The following is a 20282-nucleotide window of genomic DNA, read 5'->3' on the forward strand; positions in this document are numbered from 1 at the left end:
CAGTATCACATGTCCACACAGTGGAGAGACAACAGGAAAGCGGCCAGATTGCACTTGAAATGGGTTTATATAGTGGACCTATCACCCAAACATTAGAATTTAAATAATTATTTTAAAAAATTAATTAATAGAAAAGATCTTTATACTCCACTAATTAAAATTACATCTTTCCAGTTTCATGGGCCTTTAGTTCATTTATGTTTAGAATGACAGAAAGATCAAATTAGAAACTTTCCCACCGGACATTAATTGGATAAAGACGCATTGTGTGTGGAATCTGACATTCAGTCTGGCAAATTCTGAAATGAATAAAGTAATGATTTGATTGAAGTTTTCAGATGATGTGCTCTGGTCTTTCTATTTCAAATACCCCACTACAACACATGACACCGTTGCATCGTCTGAAGGAAACACAGCGTTTGCTCTTCCCTCAGCGCACCAACGAGCCAGTGCAGAGCTGAGTCCCTGCTTTCACAGGAATTCAAACAAGCTGCACAGTAAATTCATGTTTACATCAATTACTGTTTCACAGTCTGTGTCATTTTTCCATTCCTGTAAATTTGCTCCTTTATGCTCTCTGCCTGATGTCCATGTATGCACAGTTGATATGGCTCCTGCGCCGTCATATTCAAAGCAACACAGTAGTGCTTTGTTCTTAATCACAAAAACAGCCTTTCTCCTTGTTCAAGCGATTTCATCCATCGGCGCGCAGAACGCCGTCGGTAGACCGAGGTCGGAGATATCCTTGCAAACATCCCGGACACGGTGTCCGATACACAACCTGTCAGAAAGGTGGAACGGGTGCACAAAAGCTGTAGTAACACAGAGGGAAGTCGGCCGTGTGATCTGGCTCTGCAAATCATTGTTCAAGAGACTGCACAGCTGAGTGATCAAGGCTCTATCCAGGTGGAAATGATGGATGCGCAGGACATTGGTTAAACTCAGCACATTTAAAGCATTTCCTGACACCCTTTGTTCACCCCGGTAGCGCTGTCTCCTTTGATGATCCTTTCGTAAACTTGGATACATTAGAGGCAGGACCTTTTCATCAGTCCAAGGTCACAACTTTGCAGGCGGCCACTTATTCCCATTTTAAAGTGCGGAGTTGGAATTAGCACAGTGGGGCATGGTATTTAAGTTGAGGCAAGGGCTGAATGGAAGCCCACGTGATCCCATCCAGTCACAGGTCTTGGAGTAATTATAAAAGTTGAAGAACACACAGGAGTTGAGATGTGCTGGAGTTCAGCCCGGCCAGGATAAAAACCCAACAGTCAGTTACTGCATTACAGCGAATCACTAAAGCTTGCCTCTCAAATCCCTCACCCAGGAATTGGCAGAAGCCTCCTAATAAGCACTCCCTTTCTGAACAAAAGGCAGCAGAGATATAGGTACGGTGTATAACCAAATTGGTGTTGTTTTTTTTTACCTACTGCTACCTAATTGATGACCTAGATAGCCGAGGGAGACAGCTGTATAACTCACTGTTAAAGGAAAACATGAAGAGGAAGAGAAAAGCATCCCCTCTCCTTTTGTCTCTCTGACCATCTCCAGCTGCTGCTGGAACTGCGTGTTGCCTGTGTAAGGCTTGCATGATGTGTGTGTGTCTGCACACAGCCTGCCTCATAGTAATGCATAACATTTGGGTTTTTATGGCTAAAAAGCGGTGACCTTGTGAAGTAATCTATGCCAGGAAGCCTTTGATAGATGGCGACATGCCAGGGGTGGTCAAAACCAATGTTAGCTCAAACCAGCACATTATGATAATGTTGCACATTGAAAATTCATGTCCTAACATTCAGGAACATGCAGTTCGACAGGATTCAGGAAATGTTTTGAACTGATATCAGCAAAGTTGATATCTTACAAAGGGATATAGGCAGAAGTAAATGTGTGATATGACCTAGAAAACTGCATATTTCATGATAAACTGTCACGTTTACCATCCTAGTGATAAATGTCATGGTGATTGAATGTTTCTTTTTTTAATCACTTTAGTGCACAAGATTTCCTTCCTTGTGTTGACTTATGACTGACTTGTTTGTATTAATCATCTAGAAATCTTGACAGTTTAAGATTCTGGGTCTCTGAAAGGCACTTTGAGGCTCATTAGTTGGTTGAACTGTATGATGAGATGTTACTGATTGTTGTAGAATAATTTGAAATTTAAATTTGCATCTCATAGATGAAAAAAATCTGAAAGTTGCTCTTGTGACATCATGTAGGTAGTGTGTCCCTATAAACACTTCAAGATTACAACATATTATCGAAAATTGTGATACGAGTCTGTTAATGTTAATTTGGCACCCTGGTGGCCCGGGGTTAACAAGCAGTCTCTGGACTGTAACGTCCCTGGTTTGTAACAGCCAGGAACTGTTGTCCCCAATTATTCTTTCCTTGTTTCCCATCTGTCCTATAAAGGTAGGAATCACGCAAAAAAGCAATTTATGTTTTCATTTGTAGTTTTTTTTTTTTTTTTTTTTTTAGAAAATATACAGAATTATGGCAGTAAAGTCAAGATGGTAATATTTCTTATTTTTATTGCATTTTAACTCTAGGCTTTTAAATCTTATTCACGTCATTGTCTTTTTTAATTGTCTGTTAAAAGCTGGTTTCCTGGTCTCATTGCTGTCCACACTGCACAGGAACTAAAGGAACTAAACTGTAATTATAATCATTACATAATAAATAACCTTATACACAAGTATCACGTGTCTATGAATGATGCTCAAGGCAATTGTAGGGTTAGTGCATCAGTAGAACTGTAGCAATTTATGTAATATTATGATTTTTTTTTCCTTGTTGTACCACCATCATAATGGAAAACACGATAACCAATTTAATTAAAATCTGTTATTCAAAAGATTTATATAAATATATATATACATGCAGGAAATAGCTTTCACATTTTTCTGACTTCTGACTTCATTATTTCATCACCACTTCTGAAACCAGACGTACGCCACTGCTGCTGTACATACTTGTGAATTCACTGCTCATCATATGCTTTTTTTGGACAGATCATCTTTAAGCAACATAAATCCATAACCCATGGAATGGTCACACAGTGAATCCGGGCAAGACATCTTAGAAATGCTCCCATACTGATTCTATCAAGAAGCGACAGAAAAAAACTGCTGATAACTTTTCATCAGCTTCAGTTGCGGGTTTAGCCACGTGTGATTGACATAACAAATGTCTTTACTCTTTATCTCAAACACACAGATTGTGACTGATCTGCGCTCTTGCTCTCTGTTGCAGTTTAACTTCGTCGGCAAACTCCTCGGCCCACGCGGGAACTCGTTAAAGAGACTACAGGAGGACACTCTCACAAAGATGTCAATTCTCGGAAAGGGATCCATGAGAGACAAAGAAAAGGTAACACTCCAGTCTGTTATTGCATTTTCTCCTAGCTCCTTTCGCTGTTTTAGCTCCGCATCATTTTGTGTTGGTGTGCTGCAGTATGTCTGACACGTGGACTGAAGTGAAGTTGGTCGGACATAGCGTCACGGTTAAGAAAGAGACGTTTTAATGTAGGCGGTACAATGAAGATCCAACTCAAATCCAGCTAGTTTGTCAGAAAATCTGTGCTGTTCCAGATTTCCTCAATGTTCCAAGGTAGGTTTTTTAGGAAAAGCTGTATAATTTCCAGATTGTTATTGCTTCTCCCCTTATTTTATTTAAAAATTCTTAATGGTTTGGTTTATAAATGGTTAGTAAATAGTAAAAAAAAAAATCCCCATCATTCCTTGAGCTGTGAAATCTTCAGATGTCTTGTCTGTCTAAAATGAAAAGATTTTTTTTTTACTATTTTAAGAAAATACATTGTTTATATATATATATATATATATATATATATATATATATATATATATATATATATAGTGAAGTTGTAGCCAATGAATTTTCCTCCAATTAACTAATTAATTAATCTGAAAGTCTAAAACCCTGTCATTGTAGTTGATGGATGTAATGTAATGTTCTGTTTTTTCCTTTCACTGTAACATTTGCTCTATATGTTGATTTGTTTGTCTCATTTGAAATCAGATGTGAGCAGATCACCCCAGTAGCTCAGACTTCATTTGACTGGCAGCTCGTGGGTCACATGGACTGCACGCAGTTTCGAAAAACAGCTTCTTCTTGAAAACAGATTTCAAACGTTTGAGGAAGTGTGAATGATCTCGGGGATCACAACACATGTCTGACATCTTTCAAAGCCCGCACTCTCAAACAAAAAAAAAACCCCAAAACAAACACACAGTCAAATCCGTGCAGACAAGTCTCTATCCAGATGCTTGCCTTTGTTTTCTTCTAAACTCTGTCACAGGACAAGAGAAATGTTCTTAGTGATTTGAACTTAAATGGAACATTTGTGGTAAAAAGCAATGGATCTTATGAAAAGCCTCAAACCTGAAATTTCAAACACAATCCAATTTAACAACTTCTATCACCCATGGTCACGTGGCTATGTAAGAGATGATAAAAATGGCTCTAACAGCAGCTCTTTAGCGGCAGGATTGATTGCAGGCTGGACTGGTTAACAGAGAATAAATCGACTTCACTTGGCTCGTCTGTGTCTCCCCTCTCCCTCTGTTTGTCAGGGCTGATTTGTTGGCGGCGATGATCCTCGCTATCATACACCACATTCTTTTTGATTACTGTGATCAATAGTCTTTGATGGTCGACTCCTCTCGAGTACCTGGAGAAAAGATCTGTCATGGAGATGTGCTGACCTCGGCAGCCCTTACCTGTCTGCACGAATCCACCGCAGGATTTATGACTGACAGCTTTCTGTCGGGGACGCGGCGTGCAGCGTCTCTTCCTCTCGTTTTTAAAGGGGGAACAGGGATACACCCTGGCTACAAAACTCCTACTTTATCTTCAGCTGTTTGTTGACTTTCTGTTTTCGGCTGCACAGCATGTGTCATCATACTTTTTAGCGCTTGAGATTCCGTGTGTGGGTCAGGGAGTGAAAAGAGGGCTCTGCTTTCGAGGCTACTTCAAGTTAAGTAAAAACAAAGCTGTCTTGAAGCACCAAGAGAGGCCTTGTGGGACCTGCTTTTTTTATATTAGAATATTCATATGAAATACATGCTGTACCGTAAATCTGGGTGGCACGTGACTGGCAGACGGATAATATACAGTTTTCTCCCTGCTGAAGACAGAAGATGAAAATGTAATGGTAGTCTCGCAACTCAGAAAATACAGTATAATAGATGTGTTGGAGGATAGGACTGTACAATGTTCAGTACATTTCCTTTTAAGCTCTTACATATGGCAGAGACACAGCGAAGAGCTGGGATAATTGCTCAGATAGTTGCTGCCGCGGGACCTTGATCTTGTGTTGACAAGAATGTGAGTGCAGAGAGGTTGAAAGGCACCGAGCTGCCGGAGTCAGAGTCTCCCCGCCTGGTTATGGCACAGTGCTTGTTGTGCCACTGTCAGAGCAGGATGATGTAAAGGCATCTGTGTTTCGCGACCCTCTCTCGTTAGCGCTGTGATTAACTCATCCATTTTCCTCCCTGGGACTTGTACTCCCTCTTTAATTTTCCCGATAGTCAAAAACAATCACGCTGTCTTTGTTTCACTTTTGGTAAGTCCTGCGTCGGGGTTAATCGTGAGCTGCTGCGGAGAATCACCTTCATTGTCTGCAAGCATTGGTCTGAATGTGTGAGAACTGTCCTGCACCAAAAAATTAACACAGCTGTGTGTGCTTGCAAATAAATTGGCCATTATCGTTTGAAGATTTAGGGATGATATAATTTAAATCACATTAACAAGCGTATAACTTATGGGAGATAAAGTTCAGGCTGACAGTGTTTTGCAACAAATAAAATTTTTCATTGTACTCACCAGCTTACAGGCTTACTAAGTCTGTTGACATTGTTACACTGTCTGAATCGGTGCTGATTGTACAGTATTTGTTCAATCAAAAGCTGTTGTCTTTGTTAATGTCTTAATCCCTTTGCTCTCTCCCCTCACCTTTCGCATACCTCCTTTTATTTCTTGGGGTTTTGTTCTTGTTTTCCCTGAAGGCGTTGGTGGTGTTGGGCAGATTTGACACAGTATTATACAGTAAGCTCTGTAGGATTGTATCACTTACTGTGTGCTACGTGTTGTGTGTGTCCTTGTTGGAAAAAATCGTGTGAATAAAATACATGGAATAACTGTGTAGTGTGTCCAGCAGTAGCCAAATTTCTGAACATTTAAAGAAAAAAAAAAGCCATCCAGTGCCACCCATCATACTGAACAGAGGATCTTTACAATCAGACCTAATGTCAGGGTACAAAAACCATACCACCAGAGATGGAGACATAAAATGAAAAAACTATATGAATGTGTGAACTATAAAAAATACATTCCTATTAATAGCCAGAAGATAAACATACATAGTAGGACACTCTGAAGCTTAAACTGGGAGTGGAGTTTGTTGTGAATACTAGAATGTATGAAATGTTAGATGCTGTAATACTGAAGGGCAGTGTTCAAGGCTTGAAACTGCTTTGGATGAATATATTTACCAAATGGGATATTTAGAGCAAATGGTAATCAAGTAAATTTATCTGTGGCACATTTAAAAGCAACTAATGTTAAGCAAAGTGCTTAGAAGCCAGAAGTCAAAGTCTTACAGAAGATTAAAATAGTATGAACAAATAATTTTTTGTTGTAACAATATTCAATAATGAAAAGAAAGAATGGATCTTAAGACAGGCTAGTGGTAAGATAATTAAGGGCACATCCAGAACACGTGTGCCACAGCAACAGGGAGCTGCCAACACCAGTCACAAATAGAGTCTACAGTAGGATATATGTGGCAAATTTTATTTTGGAATAATCAATATGATGTGGTAGCTTGAGCTGTATTAGCCAAAACATAATGCAAATTGACTTCAGATATCCAGTCTGAAATCATTCTCCCAAGCAGATTGCAGAATAACTATTGTGACTAAGTAACTAAGTGTTGTGCAAATCAGATGAATAATCAGGGATATTTCTGCTTTAGCTGAGGGATCAAAAGAGAACGAAGCTTCCATGAATGTATTGTTGGGCGGTCTAGGAAAAGAAAACGTGTTGGCTGTGATAAAATTGTAGATTCGGAGAAATCTGAACAATTGAGTTTGTGGTGGACTAAATTTAATGTGCAACTGTTCAAAGGAGGGAAATATTAAATCAATGTAAAGAGCTTTCAGAGATTCAATGCCATCGCTCTTCCACAACTCAAATGAAGTGAATTATGGAGGGAGGAAAAAAATGGCTAGGGGAGCAAGAAAAGAAGTACTTTGGCATCCAAGCTGTTGACTTATTCAAGGGACTAAGGGACTGTTTTGCAATTGGGTTATCCTTTGAAAAACAGAGAGAGTTACAATAATCTAGGCAGGAGAAGATGTGTGGATTAATAAATCAAGATCTGTAGAAGATGACGCACATCTGATTTTAGTGATATTTCTCAGTTGAAGACTGATTAAGCTTAGTAAGATGTTGGTCAAAAGTAAAATGCTGATCAAATATGATACCAAGATTCTTTGCATTAGATTAGATATTAGAGTGAAAATAGACCAACAAACTGATCAACTGCAGAGGGAAAGGTATCAGGACCAATGAAAATGTTTCTGTTTTGTCAGGGTTGAGTGAAGGAAATTCACTGTTCATTCAATGTCCATTCTTTGGTGAAAGATAAGCGTCGTGGAGGGAATACAGTCGATTCAGGTTACTGGTTTTAGCATATAAATAGATCAATGCATCAGCAACATAACAGTGATATAGCACATCTTTAAAGCTGTTAAACAAATGACCCAGTGGGAGCATATTCAGTAAAAAAAGGACTGGTCCAAGGACCGACCTCTGAGGGACACCACACAGCAGGGGAGCTGAGGTGGACACATGATTGTTGATACAGACATTAAAATACCTATTCATCAAACATGAATGAACCATTTTAAAGCTGTACCAGAAATGCCAACACAGTTATGCATCCTATCAAGCAAAAAAAAATCCATCTGTCCTTGAGCTTCTGTTTTAAAGCAAACCCTGCATTGTACTGGCCCTCAAAGCACTCCAAAGTAAATGATTAGCATACACATATAGCCAAAGTATGTAGTCCAGTTGTTGTTGTTGATGTAGGGGTATTTCCATCAAGTTAATCCACTGGGCCTTCAATTCCTTGGATAGTGTGAATAGATGAAGACTTCTGTGTTCTTGCAGCAGCAACACAGAAATTGCAGTGTGCTGCTGGTAATGTTACCTTTACATCTTGGTGTTACAGGAGTCAGTGTTTTAGTGAGGAAAAAAGTAGTTAGTGGGTTGAACTCCAGTTTTATCAAGTTTTAGCCCTCTTCCTCCATGTTATCGCAGCACATTATTAATGCACATTACGCTTAATATGCTAAAACATTTATCATGATAATGACAGTGTTGCAAAATGAATGTCATGGCAGATGGTGACACTGGTGACCGTGATGAAATGCTTCCCACCTTTACCATCAACCAACCTGAGCAGTTGGTCAATGGCAATTTTTTCAAGGATTTTGGATAGAAAGGTTGCTTGGAGATTGGTAACTGGTCTCTAACTGGGCTGGGTCTAGAGAGAGTTTTTTTTTTTTTAGAAGTGGCTGAACACTGGCATCTTTAGGGTTAGGGTTACAGGAAAGATGAATTTTAGGAATTTTGTAGCAGTTGCATATGAGTTACAGTGCTTATAAGGATCTGCATGGAGGTGGAAGTAATTCAAACAGCAAGGTAGAACAGCTGAATGGTGTTGATGCTAAAGCAGTGGAAAATTGGACCTCTGAGGTTGAGGTGAGGATGACAGGAGGAAGGGTATTCACAAGGTGGTTAATAGTGCTAAACAGGAACATTGGGTTGTGTTTAGAACTATTAATTAAGCCAGAAAAGCAGGCAGTGCACACATCTTTAATAGTCTGACAATAGCTCCTTCATATGGAGTTGATGACTTGAAATTTAGATTTGTTTTCTGAGGTCATTGTTGATCCAAGGGGTTGTATTCATAACTGGGAAAGGCATGGAAGTGTATATCGACGGAAACATCAACGAGTAATGTACACAAATCATTAAACCAACTAACTTGGTCATCAGTATTGGTGGAGTGAGTCTGGTAATTTGCCAGACTAGAAAAGCAGCTGGACAATGTGGCTACAGACTGCCAGTTAATTATAATGTTAAAGTCACTAAATATAATGACCCTATCAAAATTAAGTAACTGAAGAAGTGTCTTAAAATGTAAGCCATAAGAAGCTTCCTTGTCACAGTTACACCCAGACAAACAGATATCTGCATATGAATGCAGAATCTATAGGCAAGGGCCATAGATTCCAGTCCAATTAATACTGACCATTGACCGTTGCTCCCAGAGGCTAAATTATTGTTTCTAAGACTGGATTCAACTCTAAATGGGAGTATGGGCCCTGGCCTTCTGGAATTTATAGGATATGGTTCACTCTTTGACAAGTTCAGCCTGTACCCCTACACACCTCTATATTCCCTCAAAACAGACATCATTTAGGTATTGATTTAGATGGATTTGTTGCGTTTAACAGTAGGTCACCAGCATATAATGATAATTTCTTCTGCGTCTCCCCTGTGTAGACCCCAACACAGCCATGTAAGGAGTACAGGGCAATAGCTTCAGGCTAAATAGGAAGTGCAAATAACAGCGGGAAGAGGGGGCAACCTTGTCTCGTCCTCCATTGTAAGGGGGGATATGTTGATCTGAAGGAATTGGTGTGGAATGAAGCAAGAGGAGAGATATAATAACTTAATCTATAAAATTCATCTTTCACCAAACCCAAACCTCTCTAGAACCGAGAAGAGAAAGCCCCACTTGACCCAATCAAAAGCCTTTTCGGTGCTTGGCGAGAGAAGGACTTCTGGATATTGAGACAGCGGGTTTGAGGAATACATAATATTGTACAGTCTGCAAAGATTGGAAAATGAAAATAGGTTTCATAAAGCCTGTTTGGTCTGGCTCTGACATGATATTAACCTTTTCAAGATGGGAAGAAGGAATTTTAGCTAAATATGTGTCAACACAACATGATTTATCTTGTACATCTATCGTAGGAATATTCAGTTTATTAAGGAAATTGTTTATTATCACAGGATCCTCCAAGACTCTGAAGAATAAACATGAGAAATTGAAGTGATAAAATGATTAGAATTTTTTGTTGTTCCCTTTTTGATCAATCATTTTCTGGCCAGATGTTGCATGCATTTCAGTGATTGCAGAATCTGATAGACCAACAATCCTCCTGCTCTTTCTTTCTCCTCATAAGATTTATGTCTGGCTTGCAATAGCAATTTTGCAGTTTCTCCTGTGATGAGGAGATCAGATTTAGCTTGGAGGGATATCCTTTTATTATACAAGTCCGGCAAGGGATTCACAGAATATTGACGTTCTATGTCTAGAATCTGCTCTGTGATTTTAGAGAGTTTTCATTGGTGTTCGATTAGGTGATGCGTTATAGGATGTATTTTTTGCCATGAATATAAACTTTTAAAGCCTCCTAAATGGTGTTTTGGATACTTTGCCACTCTTAGTTGTTGAAATAAATAATTCTATCTGAGCCAATATGAAATTAATGTAGACAGTATCAGACAGTAATTGATAATTTGAACACCATGTTGTAGACATATTTTTTTTCTAGGTTGGTTTCAGAGAGGACGGACGTCTGTGGTCTTTTAAATAAATGCTCAGTAATTTCCTAAACAGCTGAGCACTGTGGTGCAGCACAATTCACTCAAATGGACAAAATAGTGTATTTGCAGGGACTATTTTCAGATATTGATTAATACATAAATGGTGAGCTAGTGCCTATTTAATTTAGTAAGAAGGTTTATATATGGTGTATATTGTACTGAAATTAAACTACAGTGACCATGTTCATGGTACATCTCACATCTAAAAAATCTGAATGATGTGCCTTTAATAGTCTTCAGACTGGAAGCTCAACGGAGCTCTATGGCCCAGAGGAATAAAATATATTTTGCTCTTATCATGGAATTTGATAGCATATAATATAAACTGGTGCCACTCCATGCATTGCTTTGACAAATAAATTCATATTTAAATCAGCTCTGTACATTACTCTACAGAAATCTGTGAATGGAGGCCAGTAAAGGGCAGATAATGTCTCTTGGTGCTGGTGAGGGCTCTTGGCTGCAACACTGCTGCGAGCTGGTAGATACATTTCTTTAATATATTTGTACTATAAGGATTTATTTGCATTGCCTTATTGAAGAGGAAATGTGTTATTTATGTTTGTAAGCCACTTTGAATAGTGTAGATAAACGAGGCTGATAGAGCTTTGCAGTTCATCACCATATTAGACAGCCGTGTTGCACACTGTAAAACATGATGTGTCACCAGTCATTCGGACACAATAATGGAATTTACCCCCATTTTTCAGTGACTGTCCTTAATTTCACTTGAATAACAAATGCTCGGAGCTTGACATTGTTCTTTACCTCCGAGCTCTGTCTGTAGGAGCTCCTGCATTCAGGGCGTTGTGGCCTTGTGTTTCCAGCATGAATGGCTTTTCATAAGCAGATTTAAAGAGAAATAAATGTAAACAGGAGGAAGATGCTGCCAGTAGATATGAAAAACAGAGAGCTGTAATCTCCCACTGTGGGCTGCTTAGCTGGACTCTGTGCTGGATCACGGATGCTTCTTATCAGCGTTGGGAGAGGGGCCCCTATGTACAGTATGAAAGCTGCTATTATATCTTCAATATCGTATGCAAATGATGTAGTCACACATCAAGATTAGCTTCATACCAAATGACATCTCACCTAGATATAACATTGACACTTCTGGCATGTGAAATAGACCGTAATGGAAAGGGGGAGTAAAAGATGGATAGCTTATAAAGAAAAGGAAGGCTTCAGATGAGATATGCTAACATTAGACTAGATTGTCTGTTAAAGTTAAAGCATGCAAAAATGATTGTTTTTCATATCTTTTTTTTTTTTTTTCATGCAAATATACCAAGAAAGACATGAAAGGGAACTGGAGAGACAGATCTGGAAGCAGTCGTCTCTTTCTAACACCCTGCTTACACTCCCTGCTTGACACCAGCAGCTCTGTCAGCACTGGTGCTATGTGCAAGGAGGCCTCTGCTCGTAAAGCACAGATTTATCGGGGAAATTAACATATCATTAACATACCACAGGCACTCTTAAAAGAAGGTTATTTATAATTAGGTGACATCAGAGACACTGGCTTGCATGGTGCTGGAGAGGGAGAGGGGGGAAGAGGAAGTTAGCGCCATTGGAAAGGCCCTGGAGAAGACTTTTTTCTTTTTTATTGAAAAGAAGAAACTGGGACGCCGAACCTGTTGTTTCCTTTGTGTAATGTGGTGGGAGACATTTGGGGTTTTTGCTGCCCTATTTCTCACCATCAATAACATTTTACTGGCCTGCTTCTGTCGGGCCTGAATGGCCTGTGTAGCCCAGCATTGTTTACATGGGATATTTTTCTGTTGCAGTCTAAAGGAACTGTGCTTGTGCAGGCAGAGGTGGAGAGGAGGGAGTTACAGCTGCTCTACTTCCAGGGGTCAAGCTAAGATGATAAGGAAACGTACATGAATATAGGCTCTCTAGTTAGTTTTAACAAAATATGGTCAGCCTTCTTAGCAACCAAGTCCTGAAGAGACTTGCTATGATAATAGCAATGATAATGATGACCTGCATTTGCCTTCCATAGATCATTGTTTTATTCTTGTTTTATTCTCTTTTTGTTTGTTGATTGTCTTGCTCTTGATTACTGTTCTGTCTGATTATTGTTTGTATTAGTTAATAAATAGTAATAAACCATTACTAGATAGAATAAAACATACTTTCAGGGGTTTGAATTTGCAGTAACTAAACAACAAGTAACTGCTCTTTTAGGCCTGCATATATATACCTACACCTGTTCAAAGCTAAAATCTGTGACTTTCTATATACTGACACCCTCTGGAGTGGCAACAGGTGATTAATATTGGAACTCAAATATGGCAAAGTTGATGTGGAAGACTCAGGACTAGGATGAATTTAGAAGATTTATTAGAAGGGTCGCAGGCAATGGAGGTGGAATGAGCAGGGAGGAAGCTGGCTGAGGCAGAGGGCAAGAGGCTGGTGAGGTGTGACTGGAAGGGATGAAGCAGGGTGGATGGATGAGGGAGAATGGAGAGCCGACTGGCCGGATGTAGCAGGTGGTTAGTGTGTTGGAGAGTGGGCAAGCTGGCGGGCAGGCGAGTAATGATCCTATAGCACAGGAGAGATAGATAGTGATTAGCCAGGAATTCAACACAAGGAAGTAATTGCTCAGCACACGAGAACACGAGAAGGGCCCGAAGCATTGCCTAGCTAGCTGAAGCTACCATCTGAATGGAGTGGATGAAGAACCAGGGTGGATGTGCTGCATAGTGATGAGGGCAGGGGTGAACCAGGAGCCAGGGGAGTCGGGGAAGGCCGCACCCACGACACACACACACACACACACAAACACAGGGTACATCCCAAGACTTCCCTCAGACAGTAGAAAGTGTGTTTTCAAAGAAGTGAGACATCCTTTCCTCATCAGCATCACATGAAGCCACGTCCATTTCCGAATGTGTGTGTGCACATGTGCACAGACAGACATCAGTGCCAGAGCAGCAGTGTTTCCCCTCTGTGTTACCTGTTTAACAAACACCTGCACATGAACAGCAGCCTGCACTCTGTGCTTCTACTGCGTCCTCTGTCTGCTGCGAGTCCTGCTCACAGACACAGGAGCCATTTCTACTGGCAGAATGTGTTGGTATTATTTATTCATCATTTGCATCTGTATTTATTGATATTCTGATTGTGAATTCATTATTTAATAACCCAGAGTATAATTATGGTGAACACTGGAAACCATTTATTAGGCGAAATGGTTCATGGGAAATTGAAATGATGTAACTCATATCAAACCTGACGCTCAGGAATTATCAGACTCACATGTGACTGAATGGAAATGACAATAAATGATGTAAAAAGTGCTTCCTGCTGACAGAGAGACTCTCCCACTCACTCTGACTTCAATTGCGTCCACAATAAAATTTAATGGTGGAAATATCATGAAATGAAGAAAGTTGTTTATGCTCCTTTTCTTGTTCAGACCCTACAATTGACAGATTGGTAACTAGATGGTGAATCAGAAAAAAAAATATATAAAACTGTTATCTGTCTCCACTCGGGTATGAAACTACAGTGATTATAGGATGTATAAGATCAGTCTGATCAGCTGTAGCCTCCTGTCAATAACTGATATACAATCAGGGGGGCACAGCAGCAGGTAAATGGCATCCATGAAGGCTGCTCTTGTGTATCCTGGCACATGGCTCATCAGATATCCCATCTAGCTCTTCTCTCCTCAAAGCAGAAATAAGAGCTTTGGGATGGGCTGCAAGACGGCGGACCAGAACAACTTCCGGTTAACGTGAAGAGCAAGGAAATATCAAATATGAGACTTGGGATGTACCCGCACAGAGACAGACAAGGACACACAGGAGACAGAGGCGAAGGGGAACACAAAGAAACGCAAAGACTATCTGTAGTTACGACAGCAGCTGTGGCAGCCAGTTTGTTTGAATGAGGCGCTGAAACACTAACAGTACTGAGTTGTTGCTCAGTGCAATCCAGTAGGGCTGGGCGATAAATCGATTTTATCGATTAATTCGAATTTGTGCTTAATGTCGATTTTTTTTCATGAAAATCGATTTTCTTATCAACATCCGCCACCAACGCCTGCCTGCTGGACTCCCGTAGTTCAGAGTGCGCGCCCCCTCCCCCCTGTGCTTGATACACAAACAACATGGCGGCGAGCGGTGCAGATCTCACCCTGGAGAAAGGAAAGATAACTTCTGTGATTTGGAATTGGTTCGGCTTTGTGGCGTCAGACACTGAACAAACAGCACCTCGCTGCAAAGTCTGTTTAAAGGCCGTTGCTACAAAAGGTAGCAGTACGACCACTTTACTGCAGCACCACAAACAGAAGCATGCTGCCAAGTGGGAGAGGTGTTGCTCCCTACGAAAGGAACAAGACCGCGGCACCCCAAGCACCGTCACCAAAAAACAAACCACCGTATTTGAAACATTGACAAACTGTATCCGCATGATAAGAAAGGAGCCCGGTGGAAAGCTGTCACGGATGCAGTCGCGATGTATATTGCGAGAGATATGGTGCCCATATACACCGTGGAAAAGCCACGATTTATTCACCTGCTGAAAGTTTTGGACCCCAGGTACGTGCTACCAGGCCGCAAACATTTTTCTGAAGTTGCCTTGCCTCAGCTGTATAACAGTACACGCCAAAGGATCGCTACGGAGCTGGAAGAAGTTCCGTTCTACTCCGCGACAACCGATCTGTGGTCCAGCAGAGTGATGCAGCCCTATTTAAGTTAACGGTGCACTTCATAAGCTGAGCACTTTATTTTATCAACCTCAAAAAAGCGTCTTATAATTTTATGTTTTATTTTTTCAAGTTGGTTTTAGAGTGCATTGTGTCATTTTGAAACTAGATAAAGCTCACTGAAAAGTTACTTTGTCACTGTTTACGATGGTAGGAGGGCTTGCCATCTCTTTTTTGTGGCTTGTTTATGTAAATTAAACCCCAGAAGGGAGAATTTAAACAAAATAAAATTGAAACTTGTTTTGAACTATTTCTTTGTCATCTGCAAATTGATTTTAGGTAGGGGGTGAAAAAAATTGATTTAAATCGTGAATCGGGATTTTTTGTGAAAAGATCGGAGATTTTTTTTTTAGGCCATATCGCCCAGCCCTACAATCCAGGAAAATAAAGATGTCATGTCTGGTGCAGCAGTTGTTAGCCACGACACGTCTTAACCTGACAAGCTGATCGACATCTTGTAATTGACATGGCGTTTTGTCAAACTCCACCATGCTAATTGTTGACTCATGTGTTAAACACAGGATTTGAAAATATGGACATCATGAAATGACCTGAAGTAACTGAATAACAGCATCCTTGGTTAAAGGCTATGCTTAGCATGGACATGCATCCACCTCAACTTAACTTGGCTTTGTGAGGCTATAATAATAATCGTGTTCATAGTAAAGGGAACCAAAATGTGAGACAGATTTACTAAAGCAGTGGGCAAACTTTGCCCAATTATAACACTCGATAAAAAACATGTGATCACTACTTTTCAATATGAATTTCTTTTCAGTTGCATGATAATCCATCCAGCAGTTTCAACTGGAAACACTGGAAAATGTGTAAAAGAACAGGCCAGGGGGTCACCAAAATCAGAGGGGTTGATCCTCTGGGCACCATGAACATCTGTACCAAATTCTGTGGCAATCCATCTGATAGTTGTTGTGATGTTTCAGTCGGCGCCACCACCTGCTCCACAGATGGTCAACGCCGCTAGAGTGGCTTAAAAAAGAAGTTTGTCTCTGAGCATAAGCTAAGCAGGAATTATGTTTCCTCCAAAATGTACTCGGGAAAAGCGCATTAATTAGCTGTATATACACATGTTTTGTAGGATGTAGGTTTGCTTGGACATCATCTTAAACTATTTGCTCTTTTAGGGGTATTAATCCGTTGGATCAGATCAGCGTCTCAAAGGCTGAGGTGACTCCAGAGTTTGTGAAGAACCGCTAAGCTTGTCTGTTAGATGGAAGAGGCATCACTCAGGTTTATTTTTGTTGGCCAACCGTTGTATCAAATTGTATCAAGGTTTCAAACAGAGTAATTTTGTTTGCTTCCTGGGATCCTGAAGATGAGTTTTGTGTTGAGATAAGGACTCATTCATTGGTAGCTGGACTGTTTGTATTGAGCGCTGACTGCCTCCTCGTTGGAGGTCTGGGAGCATTTTCTCGTGAAGTAGCTAGTTATCATTATGGATTTTACATGTTTTCAAGGACTCTTCACACATTTTGTAAGAAAGTGAAAATATGAAAATATAAATGAAATTGTGACATTGTCTATTCTGAAATACATTTTCTATTGATCACTAAATTGCTAGTGACATTGAATATACAGTGCAGCTGTAGATGAATATGGTTTTAATGTCGCTCATTTCCCTATCGTTGACATTGTTGTCATGGCGACATGACCTGCTGCAGAGAGAGTTGTGTGTTGTTGCTGCCGAGTTCACACAATAACGTTACACCAGAGAGTTTGCAATCAGCTCGTAATCGCAGATACATAATGTGCCTCCTTTTGTCTACTGTCGATGTAGTCGTGAGACGATGTCTGAGTCAGAAATAAATACGGACTAACTGTCAGAGCCGTGTCTGCCTCGGCTTCATACTGGTCCAATCGCAAGAGCTGTGACGGTAATTAAATGATTAAATGTGATTTTGTTATCGTTCTGGACCTCTGACCTTGAATAATAATCAGATGCAGAGCAATATGTTTGAGAACCTCTGCTTTAGATCCTGACTTTTAATTTGTCGCTCCGGTGCAGTGTGCTCATTGCTGTGGTTTTTCAGCACTTCACTTGGATCACTTGCCAGTCAAGTACAGTCTGTCCAGTGCTTTGATGTCTTTTTCTTTAGGCTTTCTGTTGATGAAGATGGCTATCATTTGAAATGATCGCACTGTGGATAATTGAATAAGATTTGTCATTTGTAGCATCTATCTATTGACTGCTTTTAAACGATTTTGCTGTTGGTTAAAAACACATTATCACATTACACCAAAACTAAATGACAGATAATGGACCACCAAATTATACAGATTATCTGAAGACGATTTTCATAGTCCTTACCTATTTTACAGAACCAGGCTTAACAGTCTGGTGATTTTCTTGATAAGCACTCTAAATGCATATTGATTGAAATATAAGTACAAACTACTCTTTGTTCACATTGATTTTTTTTAAATGATTACCTGTTTTTTAGACATAAGCCACAAAATCAATTCTGAACACTATCAAGTATATTCTTGCCTTGCTGAATTTATTTTAATACAGCTAGACTGATCACATAAAAGAGCACATATTATGATGAAGTGTATGAAACTATTTCTACATTTGTAATGAGGACAGGCAGCTGTGGGAGCACAAAAGCAATCGGTAAAATGCGACAGCCGCAGTTGAAAGGACTGAACAGGATTGCCTGTTCGCAGACATATAAGTTTACAAGAACCCACATAAATATTTTCTGTCTGTCTTTTTGTAACTCTGCAGCGCCGAAGCATCAAACCTCATTATGTAACAGTTATGGAAAAACTCCCCGCAGTAAATCCTTGCAGAAACACACACAAAAAAACTCAAGATAAATGTTCCTGATGTGACAGCTAACCCGCCCTCATTCCCTAGACAGAGGATATATGACACTTATATATGATGTTTTTTTTGTACCATCAGGAAGAGGAGCTACGGCAGAGCGGCGAGGCCAAATATCACCACCTGAACGAAGACCTGCACGTCCTCATCGAGGTGTTCGCCCCGCCGGCTGAGGCCTACGCCAGGATGGGTCACGCTCTGGAGGAGATCAAGAAGTTTCTCATACCAGTATGTTTCCTTCCTTTTACACACAAACACACGCGCACACACACACACACTGTCTCTCTGGCTTTCCTTTTTCTCCTCCCAAATCTCTTCTCAGCTGCTCTTTGGACCCAGCCACCTCATTTTCAGCCTGTCCACTGTGAAGCGAGTGAGTAACAGCAGAGACAACCTGCTCTTTCACTCACACTCTTTGTCTGTTACTTGCACTGTAATTCGGTCAGTGTGTGTGTGTGTGTGGAAAACGTCTGATTCAGTGCGTGTGATCTTGGGTGGGAAGTCGCGGGTAAAACAGGAATAAAAGAGCGCAGGATGGAATCTCTGCACAGGCCAAACCCTCCTTGGCAGCAGCATGTAGCTTATTTACTCTTCCTCCATTTATTATGGATGATCTCTCTGATGCTCAGGGCTATGATGATTTACATCTCATCATTAATTATGAGCAGGCCCCTCCCCCACCCCCTCTGTGTTAGTTCTTCCCACTGTTGCCATAAAACATATTTACTGATAGAGGGGACACATGACAATCATATTAATCGTTTCATGATTAAAGACCTGTTTATGTGTTTTAATTTAGTGGCAAAAAAAAGAAAACTGTGTGAGAAAATAGAGGCAAATGGGGTCCCGAGGATTTATCAGTGGGAGATCTGAAATGTTTTGCTGCTTCAGGAAGAGCGGTCACGGCAGTACTGTAAAGTACATTAATTAGATATTCCCGGGGCTGTAGCCCTGGAGATAAAGGACGAAATTTAATACAGTGTAATTGAAAGCGAGTCTATTGCCGTCCCTGTGTGTGTGTGTGTGTGTGTGTGTGTGAACATGTTGCCTGTCTGTGTGCAGGATTACAATGACGAGATCAGACAGGCCCAGCTGCAGGAGCTCACATACCTGAACGGCGGCTCTGAGGATGCCAAAGTGCCATCGGTGAGGGGAAAGTCAGCCGTCCGTGGAAGAGGGACACCTGTTCCAGGTCCTCCCAGGTAACCTGCGTCCAAGCGTGTGTGTGCATATGTATGAATTTGTGTGTGTGTGTGTGCACGGTGTTGTGTATGCATGCACTTTAGTTCAGCTGCAGAATGGGTATTATTTACAGTAAAGGAGCGAAAAGGCAGTTTTTTGGTAAGATTGTACAGTGTCCTGTTGCATCTTCAGAAGGAATGGTGTCATTTCGAGTTACAGCACATTTACAACTGCCTCTGTCTGTCACAACAATACCAGAAATGTTCAGTCTTTTTGTGTTGGTTTTCGAAAACAAGACATGAACGTCAAATTAAAGTTTACTGTGTAAACTGTTTACTGTGTAAACTTTAATTTGAGGCTATCATTCCAGGCTTTATTTCTTGATCGAGACTTGTTTTTCTCTGTATGTGCCAGCGAGACTCATTCAAATATGTCCAATTGTCTGAACAATTTGGGCCAGATTTAGTAGATCTACTAAATGTGTCAGATGTTGGCTGCAGTTCTCAATGAATCTGCGACATGCTACACGCATTAACTTTTCCTTTACTAAGGCAGCAGCTCATTACACAGTCATCTCCTGGACTGATCCTGGGGCTTATTGACTGGAATTTCAGAAACAAATAACAACAGTAATCTTGACTCCACAACATTTTCTTTGATAATAGTTGAACTCTATAGGAGAGAAAAATGGAATGTGTGCGTGTATATATATGGTATAACATTGCAATCTTTATGACTTATTAATGCCACGGGAGACAAACCAACTTCATAGGAAATGAAAAAGAGATGAATAATAATGAATTAATTATATGCAGGAAATGTATATAA

General features: G+C 40.3%; 1 protein-coding gene across 1 annotated transcript in view; it reads left to right on the forward strand.

Moving 5' to 3' along the window:
* The window catches only part of khdrbs3 (KH domain containing, RNA binding, signal transduction associated 3), a 100361-nt gene that overhangs the window by 48952 nt on the left and 31127 nt on the right, over window positions 1-20282 (forward strand). Inside the window, exons 3-5 of the mRNA XM_041955889.1 lie at window positions 3259-3375; window positions 18354-18500; window positions 19335-19474. Of these exons, the coding sequence (XP_041811823.1) occupies window positions 3259-3375; window positions 18354-18500; window positions 19335-19474 (404 nt within the window). The remainder of the gene's footprint in view (window positions 1-3258; window positions 3376-18353; window positions 18501-19334; window positions 19475-20282) is intronic.

This window comes from Chelmon rostratus, chromosome 16 (genome assembly GCF_017976325.1).
Source record: "Chelmon rostratus isolate fCheRos1 chromosome 16, fCheRos1.pri, whole genome shotgun sequence".
Taxonomy (NCBI): domain Eukaryota; kingdom Metazoa; phylum Chordata; class Actinopteri; order Chaetodontiformes; family Chaetodontidae; genus Chelmon; species Chelmon rostratus.